The sequence below is a fragment of the Triturus cristatus genome, chromosome 10 (assembly GCF_964204655.1).
Source record: "Triturus cristatus chromosome 10, aTriCri1.1, whole genome shotgun sequence".
In the NCBI taxonomy this organism is placed as follows: domain Eukaryota; kingdom Metazoa; phylum Chordata; class Amphibia; order Caudata; family Salamandridae; genus Triturus; species Triturus cristatus.
In genome coordinates this window covers 613,578,669-613,601,066 of record NC_140593.1, presented here as the reverse complement: position 1 = coordinate 613,601,066, position 22,398 = coordinate 613,578,669, and the positions used below count along the sequence as shown (strand labels likewise).

General features: G+C 43.2%; 1 protein-coding gene across 1 annotated transcript in view; it reads left to right on the top strand.

The window, feature by feature from the left end:
• TXNDC11 (thioredoxin domain containing 11) overlaps window positions 1-22,398 on the top strand; it is a 440,118-nt gene that overhangs the window by 180,281 nt on the left and 237,439 nt on the right. Inside the window, exon 5 of the mRNA XM_085632134.1 lies at window positions 19,528-19,621. Within this exon, the coding sequence (XP_085488260.1) occupies window positions 19,528-19,621 (94 nt within the window). The remainder of the gene's footprint in view (window positions 1-19,527; window positions 19,622-22,398) is intronic.

The window sequence follows — 22,398 nt, the reverse complement described above, 5'->3', positions numbered from 1 at the left end:
ATAATGGCCCCACAATCAATTCCTCTCCATTTAAGGCGAAGGCCATCAATTGAGGGTGTGATATCCCTAGCTCCATTTAAATTCATAAAAATCGGACTGGGTGCGAGGTTAAAAATAGCAAACAAAGGATTATGATCGCTGAAGGACGTTTGCACCACAGAAGATTTGATTAAACAGTCCGTTAACACAGGTGATGCAAAAATGTAATCGATAATTGAACCGTTATCCCTGCCCTTAAACGTAGGGGCATAGGGAAAATTCATATCATACCCTACACTCATTACATCAACAAGATTAAAATCAGAGAGTATGCTAATCAGTTCCAAACCCCTGCGGTCATTACAGTGATCAAAGTTAGTGGATCCATAGTTATCTATAAGTTTCACATTAAAATCTCCCCCGATCAGAATACTAGTCTTAATATCTACTGACATGGAACAATCAATTATATTTAAAACCTTAGATAAAGCAACAAAATTTTTGTTCGGTACACCATTAAAATCATTATTGTAAAAATTGATTAAATAAATTGTGGTCTTTGATTTCAATTTATATTCCAAAATTTGAATGTTGGAATTAGCAAGGTTATCTAACTTCAAAACATTAATTGTACCGCCTGCCAAAATTCTAATCCCCGTAAAGAGTCCACCCACCGCTCGGCCAAAACTAGGTTTTAGAGATGTCAGGCTGAAACAGTGGTAGCCTTCGATATACAGGTTATCAACAGCCCAAGTCTCTTGGAACATGAGTATGTCTATGTCCTTAATTAGTTCGGTCCAGGCAGGGTCAGAGAGCTTGGATTCTAAACCTGCGACATTCCAGCTTAGGATTGATAGGCCGTGTTTGAACCCCTGGTTAATAAATGTGCACCTAGTATTCCCATTATCATAGATAGTTGATTCGTTTGAAATGGCCGGAGTGCTATCCGACAATATGATTTCTGGAACTACTGTTTTAGCATGGAGTGATGCAAGTGAATTTATGATTGTGGCATCCTCTTGGTTACAGGCTTTTGCATTCTTGCATGATTCATTATTAAGGGGTATGCTCAGTCAATCCTGTTCGTCTAATGATGATAGATAGTCGAACCGATTGAAAGTTGGGATATTGTACATTGGCCTGACTTGTGTCGTCTGTGCAAACTGGAATGGGTTAGGGATTGGGTAAGACCTATCCCTGTGATTGCTCTGACGCATGGTTGGGGCTTGAAAATGTTGTGGATGGTTGGGGGTAAGAATTGGCATTAGAGGTTGTGGATGCCAATTGGGGTTGTTGGAAAAGGCGGCATTTAGGTTCTGGTTTTGGGCAAAAAAGGGTGATTTGACCCTTGCACCAAAATTCATCTCTTGGTATGAGTTAATGGGGAAATTGTTGGGAGGGTTAACCGTGGCTTGTTCTGAAGGTATCAGGTGTCGATAAAAATATCCTAAGGGAAGGAGCGTGGTGTTAAATTCCCATGGCGATGGTAAAGGGGCGTTGGCTAGTGTTTTCTCTGCCCAATGTGGTTTTCTAAAACTAATAATGACACAGTCGCCCTCAAATTTTTTCCTAAGGGGTCCAATCCAACCCACCCGCTGTGTGTTAATAATCTCCCTTGCACCATCAATCGGGTAATTGCAGTTAGTAATTAGCCAGTGCAGGGTTTTATTTTTGAGTGATATGGGATTTTCATCCTGATCCTCTCTTAGTTTAGTAACGTTTACTAACACTAATACATATGCACCGCATTCCGGAGGAAGATTGATGCGGGCCGGAACTTGTCTGGGCGGTTTTGGGATGGGTTGGGTCAAGATAGGATTGCTTGTAGAAATTGAAGGGTGACCTGTGATGCTCGCAGTTGAGAGTGTGGTATTCGCGGTGGTATTGATGCCAGGATCCTTTCTTTTATCTGTGGATTTGCTATTAGTGTGTGGTGTTGCTGTTTTTTGTTTAGTAATTGGGCCATTGGCCAGCGCAACAGGTACAACTTTATCTGCATTATTTGGGGCGACTGGGGGTACTTGTAAGATAATTGTTTTGGGGCCTACTATATTGGTGGGGTTACTATTTTTTTTTTTTGTACTGGTTGCAGGACCTCCCTTTAGGAAAATCTTAAGAGGGTTGCTCAATTCATCTAGCTGTTTTTCTAATCGAGCAAGCCTATTTTCGATTGGGGATAGATAAATGCTTAATAAATCCCCCAGTCTTTCCAACAGGGGGTCATATGCCTTGTCTATATTTCCGTTAGTGTTCGTTGTTCTGCCCTGCTGAACAGTTTCACTATCATCCCTCTGGGGTATTACCGTAACCTTAGTCGCGTTATGATTATTGTCAGGGACAAAGTTGGTATTTTTCCCAGGTTTCCTTTGTGCCCGGCCATATTTCCTGATCGTAGTTACCCGGGGCTTGGGTACGTGTAACTTCAGTTTTTGAACTGCCCCCTCACGCCTACCTCTAGCATGCCTGGTGTTATCAGCAGATTGTACTTTGGGAGAGGGGTTAATTAGTAAGTCAGGCGTTTTTTCCAGGTCTGTGCTAGTGTCGGTATCTGTGTCTAACAGGGGAATTGAGGCTGAGAGGTTAACCTCGCTAGGAATGGTGTGTATGTCAGCACAAACATCAAGTAGGGGTCTGATGTTATTAGGCATAATTTGTGCAGGTGTAGTGGCGGTAGCAATGAGGCCAAGCGAAGAACGTTTGGCATGCGCCAAGTCTTGTGATACCCTGCGTTCTAGTAGGTTTATGCCCTGGTTGATGGCATCATTGGCCTTAGAAATAAAAAGGTCAATGGGGCCAGTCACAGCGGCAGCAGTTTTGCTGCGGGTGCCTCTTGGGGCCATGCTGACAAATAATAACCCCTGTTCTGCGGTTTGGGTTGTTACGCAGGACTACAGATACAAGTATCAATGACACATAGCAAACATTATAGTTATAAGGCAGATAGTCCCGGAAATGATAGCAGTACCCACAGTTCCCAAATGAGGAATGGCCAGTGGACCAATAAACAGTACCTTCAAGTTGTAACGAATAGGTGAATAAAAGGAGGTGGCCCCGTCCCGTCCTCCTCGTGCCTCTGAGGGCCTCAGAGGGCCCGCCCTTGTCCCGGGCTTCTCCCGGCGCTGCCCGCGCGCGTCCCGCGTCGCGCACAGTGTTGGGAGTTTATTATTAGGAGGAGGAGGGGCTAACTGGCCACAGGTGCTCCTGGCTCACCGATTAGCGCTGGGCTGCTGGGAGTGGTAGTCCGTGTTCTTCCAGGTACACGGAGGGTGGCGGGGAACAGGTTGGCTTTTCTTCCCGTTTTCGACCCCCAGAAGTACGCCCTCAGTCCACGGGCAGCACAGGTTCCCCACTGCAGGCAGGACAGGAAAGGAAAAGCGCCGGCAAGAAAGCCTCACGCAGCGGCACCCGCGCCAGCGGGTGCGGCAAGTTGTGATGTACTGCGAGGCTAACTGGCCACAGGTGCTCCTGGCTCACCGATTAGCGCTGGGCTGCTGGGAGTGGTAGTCCGTGTTCTTCCAGGTACACGGAGGGTGGCGGGGAACAGGTTGGCTTTTCTTCCCGTTTTCGACCCCCAGAAGTACGCCCTCAGTCCACGGGCAGCACAGGTTCCCCACTGCAGGCAGGACAGGAAAGGAAAAGCGCCGGCAAGAAAGCCTCACGCAGCGGCACCCGCGCCAGTGGGTGCGGCAAGTTGTGATGTACTGCGAGGCTAACTGGCCACAGGTGCTCCTGGCTCACCGATTAGCGCTGGGCTGCTGGGAGTGGTAGTCCGTGTTCTTCCAGGTACACGGAGGGTGGCGGGGAACAGGTTGGCTTTTCTTCCCGTTTTCGACCCCCAGAAGTACGCCCTCAGTCCACGGGCAGCACAGGTTCCCCACTGCAGGCAGGACAGGAAAGGAAAAGCGCCGGCAAGAAAGCCTCACGCAGCGGCACCCGCGCCAGCGGGTGCGGCAAGTTGTGATGTACTGCGAGGCTAACTGGCCACAGGTGCTCCTGGCTCACCGATTAGCGCTGGGCTGCTGGGAGTGGTAGTCCGTGTTCTTCCAGGTACACGGAGGGTGGCGGGGAACAGGTTGGCTTTTCTTCCCGTTTTCGACCCCCAGAAGTACGCCCTCAGTCCACGGGCAGCACAGGTTCCCCACTGCAGGCAGGACAGGAAAGGAAAAGCGCCGGCAAGAAAGCCTCACGCAGCGGCACCCGCGCCAGCGGGTGCGGCAAGTTGTGATGTACTGCGAGGCTAACTGGCCACAGGTGCTCCTGGCTCACCGATTAGCGCTGGGCTGCTGGGAGTGGTAGTCCGTGTTCTTCCAGGTACACGGAGGGTGGCGGGGAACAGGTTGGCTTTTCTTCCCGTTTTCGACCCCCAGAAGTACGCCCTCAGTCCACGGGCAGCACAGGTTCCCCACTGCAGGCAGGACAGGAAAGGAAAAGCGCCGGCAAGAAAGCCTCACGCAGCGGCACCCGCGGTGATTCATTTTAGCAACACTCTAAGAAAGATTAGTGTCTAATCAACATACCAGTGCAAAGTAAAGTCGTTTTCAATTAACTATCCTTTAAAATAGTTAAAATACTGTTGTTTAAAGATTAAACCCTTAACCATGTTCTACTTGCACTGTCTTTGTTCTCTTCCTGGTAGTTGGACAGAGGGTCACCGTTTTCCATGATCTGATCCCTAGCAATAGACACATTCCTGCCACGGTCAAGGAAAAATATATATATTTAAAATGTATTTATAAAGTTTTATATAGCACAAACATGACCCAAGAGGGTATCGGAGCACTTTACAAGTGGTCAAGAAGGAAGAAACAGTAAAACAAATAACAATCCAGAGCGAAACAGAAAGTTGTGAGTCCCAAATTGAAATCCGTACACAAAAGAGAAAAAGCCGCACAACTGATGAACTTCTAACGTTTTAAGAGGTCAAATTAACTGGTCTTAATATATATATCAAAGTGGAAAGGGATTTGCACCCAGGTGAATCTGTGTGACCCTTGAATCACATTGATATATTAGTAGGATCCTCATCCACTGCTACCACCATTGGCATGCTTCATCATCGGATCCTCATCCAATGCACCTAGTGTTAGTGGATGGGCTCAACGCAGTTTGTAAGTGGAGCTCTTACTAAAACCTAAGTGGAAGTTTAAAAAAGCTTTCCAGATCCTAATTCCTGTTTAATAATAAGGTCCTTTAGCTGGGATAAAAACAGTGTGATGTTCAAAGAGTGCAGCAGCACATAACCTCTCTAGCTCATGTTTCAGCCTGTTACAAGTGCCACTCTGGATCAGCAGGCTTTCTTCAGGACCGACTAAATCTATAGATTTTCTACAGATTGTGTTAAATACCAACTCTTAATGCTGGTTTACCCAGTACGTTAAACATGAAGCATGCAGTCATACAGACTATATAGGGCCTTTTTTCTCTAATGGTCTATGACTCCTAACAAAACTGGCTCCATGAGGTAGTGGGCGATCCCTGCCGTCACACTTACACCAAGGGACATTGTCTTACCTTGCACCTATTTAGCTCCCCGCACTCCTTTGGCGATGGGAGGAGGCTCCCACAGAGTCCTTGCCACCCACTAAATAACATTGATCATAGAAGTACAATAGTTTACATGGGTATAGGAAATGTGGCTTAATGGGCAAGCTAATAGAGTACATAAGCTCTAAAACAAAAATATGTTCATTAGAAGCACTTGGACTTCCTTATTAAATTATCAAGTTCAGGTGTTCAGTCTGATTTTAGGGGGCAGGGAGTTCTAAATTCTCGGAACAATACAGAGAAGGCTCAATTGTAAGCTTTCTTTTCATAGAATTTCGGTGATTTCAGTAGTAAGGTGCTAACGCTTTTAGAAGATCTACAGCCACCAGATTACTCCAGTTTTTGTGCTAAGTACCTCGAGGTCTTAAAGGGTGGGTATTTATGGGTCATGCCGGCAATTTTGATCTCAATCCTTGCTTCATAAGGGAGCCAATTTAGAGCCTGTAGAGCAGGAGTAATTTGGTATCTTTTAGATCCTGTGATGCGCCTTGCAGCAGAGTTAAGAGAAGCCCTTAGTGGAGCCAGCGTTGAACTAGGTAGGCCGCAGAGGGTTGCATTTCCATAGTCCAACCTGGAAATCACTAGGGCTTGAACAACTGATTTGAAGTCGTCGAGTGGGAGGAAGGGTTTCATTTTCCTAAGGATATTCATTTGGAAGTTAGCTCCTTTAGTGGCAGTACTGATGTGCTCCTGCTTGTTCAAGTTCTAGTCAAGGGTTATTCCTAGTGATCTTGTGTAATCTATAGCGTGAGGAAAGCAATTAAGAGCTGTTAGTTGCTTCATCTATTCTCCGCTATCAGAGGACTGTTTGGGGGGCCGATAAAGAGGAATTATATTTTTTGAGTGTTTAGTTTGAAGTGATTTCATGTCGGCCAGTTTTGAGTTTTTTGAAGAGTTGTGTTAAGAGATCAGATATCTTCAGAGGAAGAGTTTTCAAATATAATTTGGTGTTGTCGGCATACATGTGATAGTGGATGTTGGGTAGCTTCAGAATTTCAGTTTGTGGATCCACGAACAGGTTAAAGAAGGTAGGTGAGAGCGTTGCTTTCTGTGGGACCCCTAGTGTGACTGGTGTAGAATTGGAAAGAGACTGATTAACCTAGATTCTTTGTGATCTGTTGTGGAGGAATGGGGTGAGCCAGGTTAGGACAGACCCAGATAGCCCCATTCTACGTTTCAGTTAGTCTAGGAGGCTGTCATGTTTAACTGTGTCGAAAGCTGACGATAGGTCAAGGAGAATTAGTAGGCAGGATTTGTTTGAATCCAGCATTTTTAGTGCATCATCTACTATGTGCGTTGGAGCTGATTCAGGACTATGACCTTGGCGGAAGCCAGATCGGAATTGGTCTAAAAGTTGAAATTTTTTTATGTGGTTGCCTAGTTGGATTTGAACAAATTTCTCCAGGAGTTTCGCCAGGGTTGGAATGTTAGGGATTGGGCGAAAGTTGTTTAGGTCTGCATGATCTACCATAGGTTTTTTCAAAATAATGCTTGCCTGTCCAGACTTTAAGCAATCTGGGATAGTGTCTTGATGCATTTATTATCTTGATCCAGAGTGTGAGTATGGGTGATTTGAGATCATTGAAGTAATTCAATGGCAGAGGGTCATTGAAGGGGTTTGAAAGGTGTCACAGCTGTGAGAATTTTAGGAATGTCACTTTCCTCATAGGATTTGAATGAGTTCCACAAGGCATTGTTTTTTGGGGTTTGCCCTTTGAGTGGTGGGGGCTCAGCAATCCAGGATGAGGGAAGGTTGAGATATAGTGGGTTCGGAAGGTGCTCTATTGCTGTTACCAGCTCATTCCTATTTTTTGGTCTTTTTCAGGAAGAAGGAGGCAAATCCTCACAGTTTGGTTATGGACCGGACCCAGTAGGGGTAGGGCTCGATTGGCTAATCGATTTGAAGTTTGACCAGCTCAAACAGTTTTTTGGGTCTGTTTCTAGCTTTATGTAGCTGGTTACTGAAAACGTTCACTTTAGAGCTTCTGATAAGTTTGTTATTGATGTTCCTAAGTGCTCTCCGATGCTTCAGGTGATCGAGTGATGGTGAGAATCTCCACTTACGTTCAACAACTCTCAAAGTGCGTCTTTCTGCATCAAGGCTACCATTGTACCATGGTTTACAGTCTTTGGCGGCCAATGTTTTTAGTTGTAGCTGCGCAATTGAGTCTAGGATGTTCGTCTTTGAATTGTTGTAATGATGTGTGAGGTCATGGACATTCTAAATTTCTATCAGAGAGAGCAAGCTGTTATTGCTGATGACTGTCGGATCATTCAGGTTTATATTTCTTAAGCTCCTTCTCCGTTGTTTAGGTTTCTTTATTTGAGCATTATTTGTTATCACCAGTTCTGGGTTGAGGAAGGTAATGTGGTGGTGGTCTGTGCAATGACAGGGGATTATAGATTAGAGTAAAATGGAATTGGCCTTAGTAATGATTATATATAAGGTCGCAACCTTGTTATGTGAAGGACTATTGCAGATCTGGATCAGGTTGAGGTCATCTAGGAAGGTTTTAAGTCTATTCACTGCAGAGTCATTCTGGTTGGATGGAGGTCGAATCTCAAAGGAAGATCGGAGTGCAGTGCTGTCCTGCATTGGATGAGATTATTTCCATAGTTTGTTCTAAGAACGCTTGGTTATCTTCTGGTGGATGATAGATTATGTGCAGTTTGCATAATGGGTTGGTATTGCTTGCAATGTTGATGCATAGGTATACGGATGAGGACAGAGCAATGCTTCTTGGTGTGAGAAAAATCTAATTTCTTCAGCAGATCCGAGCACATTGAAAATAAACGTCATATTGCCTTAGCACCTAAGCACTTAGCTATTTTAAAATCATTATTCAACACCCTCTATGCTAATCTCATCTGGCGATGTTTGAAAGAATGACACCCTGTCAATGAGACTTTCTCTGACTATATAGGGCTAGTTGAAAGTATGGAAAACATAGCAACATTTATCAGTATTCCATCCGTACCATGGAAAGTTCACCTTTGAAAAATAATACACCAATAAAAAATAACCTAGTATGAACTCAGCTAGACTGTGTGCTGCGGAGCCTTTGGGGAGAAGTCATATGCATGTTAGAGAGGAGTAAGGGGAAGCACAAATGAATGACAGATGGCTTCCATATTGTCCAAGATGGCGTTTTACACAAAAATGTGGCATAACTAAATAAAACTTTAATAAATACACTTTAAAGTAAGATTTGTTTGAAAGGCAATTATACTATATCAGTCTGACATTTAAAATAATATTAAAATGTATATTTTGCATTGTTAATGGTACAGAAAAATATAAATCTTTCAAACAATTCTAAAGTGGATGAAATCTTTCTGGCATCAACAGTTGAAATTACACTAATGTTGACAAGGATTTGCAAGGACTGCAAAGGTATCTGCCATTTGTTTGGAAGCAGTACACGGAGGGGCTGTCAAAGCATGGTGACCTAGAATGTGTAAATAAACCCCTTAAAACACTAGAACTACAATATAAAGACAGTATAGGCCTATAAATTTGTGGGAGAAAAGAAGAACAGAGGCGCTTTTGGTGTAGCTCAAAGCAGATGCATTATAACTATGCACAGGCATATACAGACCATGGAGCCCTTTGTGTGCCTGTCAGTTAGGAATTATTGTATTGTTTGATTGAGGTATTCCATGATAAAATAGTGCTCAGATATGATGAGCAAAGTTGTGACAAATTCTGGGATTTCTGTATAGTGAAGATCTGCCTCTATGGCATGAGGATATGGTAAGAGATCCGAATTGTGAGCATAGACGTGCCACGCACTGGGTCAAGATGAGTTGGCAACTGAATCTTAGAAACGTTTGCTGGAGCAACAGTACAGATTGTTAAAGGTGTAAAAGAGCTGCTCATATAAAACCACTCCCAACGAGGAAGGTGGAGGGACTAATACTTTTATTACAGAAGCCGTGTAGAGATCAGAAAGATTATTGAAATATCGGCCTGCTGTTGCATATAAATATAGATATTACTTTTCAAGATTATCCCTGATATCCCTACTTTCTTTGAAAACAATTTGGTACATCCAGAACAAGCAATGTGTATTCTAGGAAGATGGATGAGGCTTAACCTATCTAGTTATTATTGTGCCATTAAATGATGGCGCTGCAACTATGCGGCTACGGTTGTCATACTCCATGCAGAGAAAGTCTTCAACATTGTGCCCATCACAGCTGCTTAACCAGTTGGAATTTTGTATACCAATTTATGTATTTTACACAAACCCAGTGGCTTTACCTCCATGGTAGACCTATCTAGGGGTACCAGGCAGTGTACCACCTCTGCTGTCTTTAGATTTTAGATCTCAGAAGAAATGATGGGAAAAGGCATCATGGCTCATAGCATGGAATCAGTTATGTCATTGCATGCGAATGATGTATTGCATTGATGCTAAAGTTAATCTGCCAGTTACATAGGGTATTGTTGATAATTTTGGGGAATATCAAAATAATAAATAAACTGGAAAAAATTGTTATGTATTGTAATTTAGTAGCCCAAACTTGCTAGCTAATCTCCCGCTTCAGTGGTACCCTCAACCCAATAATTATCTGGGTGCTATGTTGTGCTTGATCAAGGCAGATATTTTTAGGAATAATATTGGACACCTTTCAGGTGTAAAATTGGACTAGGCTGCAAACTGCTTAGTTTGCAGACCACCGGTTAAGAAAATGCTAATCATTATCAAATTCCTATGGGACTTGGTCAATTCATCCACACCTGATGCTGCATTCTTTCAGAAGTGTAGGTCACTAGTAAGAGATTGATCTGGTCTGGTACAAAATCCAGAATCAAGTGGATATCTTAACCAGACTAGAGCACCAACGAGGGCTACAGGTTCGTGATAGTTATGAGGGGGTTACAGCCACCCGCCTACGGCATGGGGCCTACTGGATAGATCTAAATGAGACTATTCCCCATATACGAACTGGGAAAAGCTGCAAGTCACAAAAGTAATGCATTCATTTTTCAGGCTGTCAAAGACATCTGATGATAACTGTTGGTTGCCCCCGACTAGTTTAAGGGAAGATATTGCAGAGATGGTGACTTTCAAGCGACGGGAGACTTCCATTTCTGCAACTCAGATAGCACCCTCTTTGATCAATTGTTTGCCATCGCAATTGTGGCCTCAAACCATTGATAAATTCCTCTCCAAATTGCAACTAAATGGAAGGGGTTGGGTGGGGAATATGGCCCTGCCTTCTCTCCAGCTTGCAATTCTACATGGTGGCAAACCTTTTGCAAATTGATAAGACCTTTCTAACTCATATGGGCTTTGTAAATAGGAAAAATGTATTTTACAGTTGAAAACCCTGAGATTTCGTGAATCAAAGGCCTTGTAACCCTAAAATGCCTTTAAATATCAGGCTGTTTGTTACATAGAGTGTTAATAAGAATATCTCCTACCTTTTGCATCCACTGTTCTTTTTCAGGGGTGGCTCCTCCTGTGGAGCGGAGGAGTGCCGTCCTGCCTGCTGTGAGTGCAGCAGGCAAACACAAATAAATAAAATTACATGTCGATGCCATTTTATATATTTGCCACTGCACCGGTTCACGCTGTGTACAGCACAAGGCGGGGGGCGGGGCCGAATCTTGCAAATGCAGGATGGGCAGCACTGATCTACAGTGCGCATGTCGGATTGGCCGGCTGTCTACAGCTGCCCTATCTGACAGGCGCACTGTAGACCCAGCAATCCAAATGCCGTAAAACAGCCTGGGGATTGCTGGCATGGATGCACCAGCCTCAAAATGAGTACTGGATGAGCCTGCCCCCATCAATCTTGGAGCTGCTTTCACAGCTTGAAAGCAGCTCCAGGATTGGTTGGAGATGCGTTCCACAAGCAGGAAAGAAGTCCTTCCTTTTCCTGCTATTGAAAGCACAGAGGAGTGTCACCGGTCGTGCTCCTGAATTTATGGTGAGTTGAGCGCCTTCGTGCCCCCACCATTTCTTATTTACGGCAGCTTCTACTGTCTTTTATATTATGCCCCTCCAATAATGATTTGTGGCTATTATGCACTTCTTGTGCTTACTTCATTTTCTTTGCTGCTTCATCCCTATAACAGGAAGTGATGTAACAAGGGTAGGGGTCTCTTTAATGTTGCTTGTAGTATTTTTTCCATGCTCTGCTTTGCTGCCCCACCTCAAAGTGAATGCTTACCTCTGCAAAGACTGTGTACAATTGTTTAACCCTTAAATACGTTTCCACTCTTTGGTCAATGGGAAAATTATATAAACAAGTGATTGTGAAGGAATGCCATTTAGTCAGTGTTTGATATAGTCCATCAGGCATTAAAACTGGCCTTTTGATCTTACTTGATGCTTGAACTTTTTCGTAGATCTAGGCAGGAGTTGGCACTAGTCTTCACGTGTGCTGCCTAATACTTGACAATGGGCTTGAGATGGCACTGATATGTAGGATTACTTACCACTCGGAGCAAATCATCATTAAACACTCAGGGCCACATGCATCATGCATTTTACTGGTTGGAAATGGCTTGATTCGCAAAATCAGGCCGTTTGCGACTGGTAAAATGCATCTTGATATTTATAAATTCCAATTTGTGATTTGGCAACATGTTACCGATTCACAATCTGGAATTGCAAATACATATCGATTCGGTATTAGGAAGGGGCATGTTAAGGGCTTCCCTTCCTATTATTGAATTGCAGCGGTATGTAAGAATGTTTTGCGACTGCATTTCGGTCACAAAACATTAGCATCTTTCCACCTATTTCAAGTAAGTGGTGACCCATTCGCAAATGGGAAGGGATTCCTAAAGAACCCCTCCCCCTTTGTGAATGGTAGTTAAAATATTTTTGCAGAGCAGGCAGTGGTCCTACAGACCAAAAAATGAAAAGAAAACTTACATTTTGTTTTTGTAAACGCATCCCATTTTCCTATAGGGAAAACTGGTTGCATTTGAATAAAAAAAAAAATGTTGCTTTATTTAAAAGCAAACACAGATATATATGGTGTTCTTAATGATTCCCAAATGGGTCGAAAATTACCACCTGCCTTATGACTATTAATGTGGTAGGTCAATTGCGAGCCTCTGGGATTCACTAAATGAAACTCATAGTTTCATACATTAGGAATGTGAATCACAATTAGGTAATTGCTATTTCCAATAATGATACATATGGCCCTTACCCCTTAGTATTTGACCTTGAAACTCGGCTTAAGGCTTGATTTAGGTCATTGTATGGTAAATGTCACAGTTCCAGGGCATACAAGTCACTGAAAACGACGCAGTTGTTGCACTTGGCACATGGCTGCTCCGCTCCTAATGCACAAGCTCTCCGGAAGGGCCTTTGCTTCCTCCCTTTGCCCTTCCGTACCCAACACCACCATTTTCTGGAGGTAGCGTCATTTGATACTGATGGCTCCAAGCATAGACCGTTCTCTTAAAGTGCATGTTCTCCTTTATGTAGCTTTAAATTACCAATTAAACGTACATTAGCTCCTCAGTGTCAAAGTGACATTGAGTGCAGTTTTTTGATTTATTTCTGGCAGGGTCTATTCCTGGCTCACTTTGCATTGTAATTGTCACATTATCAAAACCCACTTATTCACAATGTTACCCTGGGTTATTAACTAATAATGTGTATGAATCTTGTAAATCGATAGAAGGCGATTAGCTGATTCATTCGGAAACGTTCTTTAAGCCTTGACTGGATTACTTTCTTACTCGTCTAACTTACTAACCAACATATCTTTCTTGTCTAAATACAAGGCAACCTTGTCAATGTCTTTGTATTTTTACTGGCTATCGAGAAAAATGCCCATATTTGATGAAAGGAAAGAAAAGCTGTGCGCATGACTACATTGCATGTAAAAATAGTGCTTCTAAAGAGCTTGTGCTAATCAGGGTTGTTTAACCATCAAACATAATAACCTGGTAATATAGACATAATTACAGTGAAAGAGCACATGATGATTGAACCACGAACAAGGGGGCGTACGCCGAAGGGGAGGTATCTCACATACCCATTGATTCTCTCCAGCAATTAGACTCTGAATTAGTCATTATATACATCTTAATATAGTCACTAATTATGGTGCATAGTTCACAGCAGTGTTGGGTAGGTGTATGAACACACCACAGTGGTGCATGGGCTTTCTCTTTAGAAGGTAGGAGTCTGCCAATAACTTCAATGGTTAAGCCTTAAAATTTGTAATGATGGTCAGGGCTGTAAGAACCATCAGGTGGCATGAGGGTGCCTAGATGGACTGTTTGCTTGGGTATGCAATCATGAATCATAATTGATCTGCTGATGTGGATGGGTTGAATGTCTGTGTGACTCCCTCTTCCTTGAATGGCTGTGGTACATTAGGTTGCTTTAGGTGAGTATGATTGTACCGAGAGCTTGTCACTCCTAGTCAGGAGAGAATGGGTTAGGTTGTGCAAGTGGTTTTGTGAGAGTGTGTTTTCCTGAGGAGGTGTGGGAGTGAAAGGAGTACTTGCAATATTCTCAGCCACTGGTGATGGTCAAGGCTTGCATTCTAGACCATTGTTGTTCACCCACTAAGCCACTCTAGACGGACACTAGCCATATGTAGATCGGGCTGGACTGTTCCTATTGGAGCAGGACTAAGGCTGATGAGCACATGGCTGGTTCCTGTCTGAGGTGGAATGTGGTTATACAAAGGATGGACCGGGATGTGGCTATACAAACTATGGACCGGGACGTGACTCTGAATAATTCCCAGTGGCTGATTAATTCAAGCATTCCAGTTATTATTTTCTTTTTTGTTTTCCTCACTGCTACTTCATGTGAGTGGCCATCCCACCTTAATCAAGTTCTCTGCTCAAAGAGACTATGCAGAAAATATTTTACAATCAGTGTCGTAATCCCTTGGAAGTTGGGTGGGCTGTACTCGGTGGTTGATTTTTGGTAGAACAAGTGCCGGGGCTCTCGTCAGGAGACAGATGCACCTGCCCATTGTTCCTAATAATGCTGCCTATAACAGAACCAACTAGTAACTATGAAACCCTACACACGGGGAGACAATGTGGCGTAACAGCCAAAGCTGCTGACTTTGGAGCTGGGGAGCCAGGTTCGAGTCTCGGCGTAGGCTCACCATCCTGTGATTCTGGGCAAATCACTTAATCTCCCCGTGCCTATCAAAAATTAATGTGTCCCTAACTGGTATTCATGAAAAGCGCTCCAATACTTTTGATCGAGTTCGCGCTATAAGCGCCAGTGTTGACGATTAAGTGCTGGTGCCGAGTACCGGAAACCACTGGCTCAAATAAAGCACTGGCTGTACTAGTGAGAAAGTGGACATGGGGTGCTGCCTGATTCCAGAGCTCTGCTGTTCCATCTTCGATTAAGCCCAGTATTCCATGCCTCCTATTTCATAAAACTAAAATAGCTCAAATAGGAGAACAGATTTCAATCTCTCGGCCAGATTTCACTCGGGATTTGTAGAACCGATGTTTTCTAAACCGGAGTTACAATTAATGCATAAAATACATTTAATTTCAGCGAGTCATGGCTTTGCAGCAAACAGCTGTCACAGTGTAGCACGTTGCTTGGCTGTGTGTTATACTTTCACATTGCAAGGGTGTCATGTCGTGCACTCTGCAGTTCATAACTACTTCTAGCAAGCACCGCAGGGTGCTTTGTGCTGAGACCTCTGACGTACAAGAGTTATTAATAGCTGACATTTTCAGTAACATCTTAGTGTCCTGATGGAGTCTGGAGGGGCCCACGGCAATGGGCCAATGGCAGAGCGTTCCCAGAGTATGGGACTCTGGGTTCTGTTAAGTAGACTCTAGGTCACGCAGAGGTCAAAAATCCACAATTGCTAACAGAAGCAAAACAAAGGGATACAGGCAAGGCATGTGGCATTTCTCACAGCACAGCTGGATTCCTTTCTTGCCTCTGCTTGTGTTGGATTGCCTCTGTGGGAAATCCAAGTGTTTTCCAATCTCTTATCAGTGATAAGGTGTGCAGCAAAGCCCTTTAAAGACTGTTTTAGTTTTGCCGAGAGCTTTGGGTGTGTAACTTAACTTGGTTTTACCCATACACATGGTAGGGGTGTGGGAGTCTTTCACTTTCATTGGAGGGAACCATTTTCTCTATGTAATTGAGTTTTAAAAGCAGCAGTTGCTGTTTGTGGGCTTGCTGATGCCCAAGTGCATACGTGGTTGTGTAGCTATCATTGGTACAGCAGCAGCGTGGCGTCTCGTTAGCCTAAGGGGACAATTTCCCTCTTTTAGGTCGGTTGCACCCAGCCAGGAGTTAGGAAGACCCATTGTCCGTGCTTCCATTTGGTGTCAGGGAGGACCTGGCTTAGCAGTTCGGGCTGGACTGTTCTCATAAGGCACAGGGCCAAGTCTGATTTGCATATGGCCAGGTCTAAACTGGGGTGGCATGGTGAGCAAAAGAATGATGGATTTAACCCGGATCTCTTGACTGGGGGTGAATGTTTTGATTGGTTCTGCATTCCGTCCATCAATTGTGTGTCTTTTGCCTCCATTTGGTCTCAAGGCACTCTCGCTACACTACTGCTGATGCAGCTGAGCCTTCTGTATGAGGTAGCCGTTGACCCACCAGACGGCTAGTAGGTGGAACAAGGGGTATCAAGGCTTACAAATAAAATAATCACATTTAACTAATCAGTGTTCACTTGTTGAGAAAGTAGAACTAGTGTAAAAACGCTATCATGGCCCTTAAAATATAGTCCTGTTCTTTTCCAGTGTTCAATTGTTATAGCTCCTCCTAAAAATAACCTACAACGTTTTTGCTTAATCAAACCGCAAACTTCCCCTTTTGCTGATTAATATCCTTGGGTCCTCCGGCATGTAGGAGGTTAGTATATACTTGAACAGTATCGCCTCTAACCACAGCAAAACTCTGAATGTTGTGTAGAACGTAAATGGATGCATTACTCTGGGGGGGAAAAAGAATCAGTTCTAGGTGTGTGTTCCAGAGATTAGTCACAAGGAAATAATAGAATACTTTTTCTACAGACTGAGATGATTCTCTGTATTTGTAGTTGGTTTGCATTTGCGAGAATGACTTGATGTGGGGCACGTAGGTAGGTTTATCTTATACTGTTGAATGCCCTTTATATGGTAACACAGTGCATTTCTGTTTTATTTGTAAGGAGTGAAATACCCAATACTAGGGACATTAAGTCCTGCTGTTGGAAGTTAGTGCATATTATGCTTTGTCCGGTAAGCTCAAATGATCTAATAAAAATGTCCTTGCTGTCTGTCAAAACTATGGTTGCTTAGTTCATAAGTATGGGTATCGCCATCCTTCTTCCAAGTTATTTAGAATCTCATCTAGCTGTGATACTCTCAATATTCTCTAAATTAGATGGCCGTTTTCATAGGACGGAGAAGCTGTTCCAACTACCATGTCCATGATGCGGAAATAAGCTCGGTTGTGGTCCATAATCACTCTCATTTCAGCACTTCCTCTAATTTCTCAACCTGGTTGGTGTTGATCGTTCCTACAAAAACTAGCTTTTTTCTCAATCTGAATGTGTGTTACCTCAGCATCTCCTAGCAGGGTAAAATTTCTAATCTCCATCCATGTCAAACATTTTCCCTGTAGGAATCTTTTTAAAAGAGTTTGGTAAATTAAATTTGAAAGAAACCAAGTAGTAATAGAAGGATAAAAGAAAGTAGGAAGGTATTGTAATTTCGAAGCATACCTGAATTACTTCCAATTGAAAAGCCCAAAACTTAATCAGCTGATATAGGCCGGGACAGTTCGCATTGGGAAAAGTTTGGCATACTTTCTTTTTTATAGGCACAGTTGTTATAACTGTTCCAGATAAACCTATCAATCTCTGTTTCCATTTAGAAGTTGGAATTCAGCTGTAACTTGGATATGCTGCTCCTGGAATAATAACACAAGTGTTAGCAGTATGGCTATTGTAACATAGTTCACCCAGTCAAATAAAGGCAGCAGTAGATAATGTTTCTTGTCCAACATCATCTTCACCTATACACAGGTGTTGGGAAAAATTAAGCTTAAATTTATAATCTATTCTGTCCAGAATATTAATCTACAGATACCTACAATTTAGTGCACTGATGGTCTCTCCCATGTTCTTAGTATCAATGTTCCGAGGCATCATCACCTTGGTGTTCCCAGAGTTCATCTTATAGCCGGAAACTGCCCAACTTTCTCCATGTCCTCATAAATGTAGAGAGTGCTTCTTGCCTTTTTTGATTTTATTCTCTTTTGGCTTCTTCAAACAGATTTTCATTATGTTGCTCAGGTTGCAAATCCCTTTGTCTTAATCGTGTTCAAGAGATGGGTCAAGAAATAATGCTACACTTTATTTCTTTAAACTTAGTTCTCTGCTAGTTTTCAGATGTATCTAAAGCTTTTACAAAATATGATTGGTAATGCAGTCCTTAAATACTTCCAACCCCCGGGCTCAGTTCTTCACCATACTTACCCAGATGATTTGCAAAGGAAGTATGGTAAATATTTAATTCACCCATAATTATACAGCCTTCTATTTCTGTCTATGAACTGGAGAATTACTTGATGTAGTAACAGTAGCCATAGCCAGAACTACAAATACATTGGCATACAGCTGCACCAGCTCAATGCAAATACATTGGCATACAGCTGCACCAGCTCAATGCAGGCCTTATGTGCTCTGTTTCAATACATGTTGGATAACCATTGCATGTTCCAGAATCTTAAAGGCGGAATACGTACCGCCATGAAACACTGGTCCTTACTCCTTAATGGAGATACATTTTTATCTTAACTGCATGTAGATGCTCAATCTGTCCAAGTGGCATTTCCACATTCTTATAGCAGGAGTGAAAGAGATTGTTGGCAATTGTGGTGGATTTTGCACTAGACCAAGCACACCACAAACAGCCGTCCTTGCTGCTCATAAGGATAAGCCTGGTGTTGTGTCGATGGTGATATTTTGAGAAGTTCTTACAAAAATCTGAATCTAAAAGCTTAATTGAATTGAAGTTGGTATTGTTAACTGCTATCACAGAAATCTGCATGTTTGAGAGCCCAAAAACGCAAGCTTTTACGTAATCTTCATTAATTGCTATCCAGATTTCTCTTACATTAAACTTGAAGGAAGAGGACAGTTCAATTGCATGTCGAAGATTTACGGGGCAGATTATCTGTTTCTCCTGCAAGAACGAAGGTGATGGGACTGCCTTGTGTATTTATAACCACCTTCTGCTATCTTCTACAAGACCGGCTACACATCATTAGAAACTCACCTCAGTTTGCCATCCAGAAAATCTACAGCCGTCCTACTTAGCCCGAAGCTAACCTATGGCTGAGGTTGGGTAGGCACTTAACTCAAAAAGCCAAACTCTAGCTTTCACATTGGATGGCGGCGCTGTGGGTATGATGGCCTCTCAGTGCCATTATTGATAAGACATAGCCTATCCATTCATGCCCTGTGAAGCCACTCACCCGTTGTTCGTTTAGAACATCTGATCTCAGGCGTGTCCAAGGCAGAGTATGTCAACATGGAGAAGTAAGATTAGGGATAATCTATCCATAACAAACATTTCTGGGAGGACAGTGGGACAAAGTGTTTGAGAGAGCTCAAAAAATATGAATCTGTTTCAGAGGGAGAGGCGATCTGCATTGATATCAGCACCCGCAACCTTTGATCGCCTGAATTTCAAAATGTGAGTTCATCATAAGTATGTGTGCATGCTTGCACTGTAATTCTCATTTAAATGTATTTATTTTTGTTTATTAAAAGGAAGTGAAGCGCTTCCCTTGTAAGAAGTGAACTATGGGCGGAAGGATACAAAAGAAATGGGAGGTGTCAGTACTTAGGTTAACTAGGAAAGTATGGAAATGTCATACTTCCAAAGTAAGGGTGACATGTTATTGTTGGGCTCATTCCTCCATTGTACCTTAACAACACATTGACAAAGTGTGATTAATTGCCTTGATGTGAGCTGTGGCTCACTTTCCTATGCTTAACCAATTTTATCTTTTCTCTCAACAGCCTGGAGTGCTTGGATTTTTTCAGTTCAATGCCTCACCTCAGCCCCCTGGTTATTTGACATTCTTCCTTTCTGCGTTGCATTCACTAAAGAAAGGTAAAACCCAATTTTTAACCTTCGAGTCTGTACCATGTAATTAATGAGATTCTCTTGTTGCCTCCTGGTCGATCAATTTCAGTATCTAGTTTAATTAAGGAAGTAGATTCCTGAGCACCGGTGACTAAACCATATGCCTATTTATAGTAGAGCTGCACAAAATGAATATTCTTCAAGCCAAGCTGTGAGAGGTTCACAGCTTTCTGAATTTCGTACAAACCTACCTGCATCGTGATTGCCTGCAAAAACGATAGAGTAGTCGCCATACGAGTGCCCTGTGACTAACTTGCCTCTTGGACAGATTGTATGCCTGTGGCAAAATTGTAAATGTGAACCTGTTTCGATGAATATCTGATTTTGTGCCCGTAACTTTGTATGGCAAAGGTTTCATCTCCTTAATACCAGTTAAACATCAAAATACAGGAATCCGCTCCTGAAAGGTGACTTGCCTCTGAGTGACAAAAGGCCGCCCACCGTGAGGTAACTAACACATGAGGCGTTGGTTTAGTAACGTTTGATCGGTTTGAGCTAGAAACAAATTGTTTTTGTCACATCTAGAAATTATGCAGAAATGATAGCTTATATGACAAGTGCAGCAAATCCTTAATTATGGGGGAAAGACTGCAGAATCGCATAATTCCAGTACTTCTGAGCATGGGAGACTCTGCATGGTAATTGTGCTTACAAACCAGTGACACCAATACTTTGACTCACAACAGCATCAAACAAACACCACTTTTACTCATTGTAACACCACTAAAGTGGTTTATGTTATGAGATGGCTGAGTGATCTACAGTATGCACAGCATCGAATGCAAAACTAAAAATGTTACCGCACAAAAGCCCCATTTGTGAAGTAGAAAAGGCTGTCCCTGAACTTTACATGCTAGGAACATCAGCCGTATAATTGCCCATGTCGGTCTTACTAACGGGGATCTGTCGGAATGCCTGCCCCAACGTAGAATGAAAATTATAGACAGACCCACTGGCATCATGTGGCACAGAGGACCAAACTATGCGGCAGAATGACTAAATTCTGCAGAAAGAAGAGCCAAACTATACAGCCTCATGCAACAAATTTTGTTGTGTCAACTTTGCCTCTTTATTTGGGAATTCTTATAGGTTAACACCATCTGGGCAAAGGTTTCCCCCATTAGCACCACTTTGACACCCAAATACAGAAATAATCAACAAAAAGGTGACTAGTCAACCTTTGCGACAGGCCTTCCATGTTGCCGCGTTTTAGGAACTTTTGAAATACTTCAGCTAGAATATTTTTTTTCCGCTGAAATCTGCACATTATGTAGCAGACGATGGATTATCTGGCAAATGCAGCAAATCCCTGATTATGCAGAAAATCCAGCAGTTGCAGAGTTGCGTAATTCCATTGCCCATGATTATAGCGGATCCTAAAAAAGAACTTGATAGTCTGAAATAAGATCTGACAAAAAAAGCTTGAAGTTAACCCAGATTCAGGTATCATAGGCATTAGGAGTAAAATATAGCTGTTTGAGAGGCAAGAGTAGGGAACCTTCACAAACCTGGACGGTTGAAGAAAAAGAGATCAGCTTTAGTGCAAAGATCTGGAAAACTGCCACTGCACTTGCTGCACCAATGGATGCTAAGCCCCCGACAGTGACACCTAAGCATTGGGCAGGGCATCCAAAACACCGCTTCATATACAGCCAGTTACCTTCACTTGTGGCCGTGAGTGGGTCGTTAGCTAGGTATTTCGGGCTGGCACTTGCCTCCACACCTTGGTTGATAAAACCTCGAGAGGTTGTAGAAATTACCTACCATTCATTTACCGAACATGTGTGTCAGTCGCCTTTACTGACCAAGTTAATGGTACACCCTTGTGGGACACATGCTCCCCCTTCGCTTCGTTCATTGTAAAGAGGAACTCGAACACTCACCCCCAGTCAGAAAGCAGACTGACTAATCAATAACCAGGGAGTTGAATCACATATGTTTGCATTTACACTGGGCCTACTGTACTCCTCGGTCTGTGGAATCCAGTGAGTCTCCCTAGCACAGGAGCAGTCTCAGTGGCATAGCCAGTGTGCCATGGGCCCTAGTGCAAAGAAGGAAATGGGTACCACTGACCGCTGCTTGAACTGTGATATGTAGCAATAATCAGGGTTCAGTTGGCCCTGGTGCCACTGCACCTGCTGCACCAATGGATGCTGTGCTCCTGCTAAGTCTGTTTACACTATCTGTGGCCACAGGGAAGGAACGAGGGACAGGTCCCCGCCAGTTCGAAGTGTTGCTTTCTGTGTACCGCTTCTCCACTGGCCAGCTTCAAACAGCTGTTCAGTTGGTGGCTAAAGAGGCATGGGCAGCTGGGGAAAACACGGTTTCGCAATTCATTGAGCTACAGAAAATCTAGTGCTACCATCGACAAAGAAGTGTACCAAAAATGGAATGAGTGGGATTGCTTGAATTCAACTCGGCCACTAGAGTAATTACTCTGGTCGCATATTAATCCATCTGTATTTTGCACACCATGCCACCTAAATTTGGACCCAGCAATGTGTAAATCAGTCTTGACCCTACTCCAATAGGAACATTCCAGACCAAACTACTAGGCCAAGTCCTCCCTGGACCAGAACTCAAGCAACCCAAGACCCGTTTCGCCATGGTTGGGGGCCCTTCAGTCGGGTGTAGCTTAGCTCCAGTGGCGCATTGAGCAGGTGACCCAAATCTGGGAATATCCATCCAACTTGGGGAGTTGCATTGAAGAATACAACAAATTGATGGGTGGAACGCTTGAATTA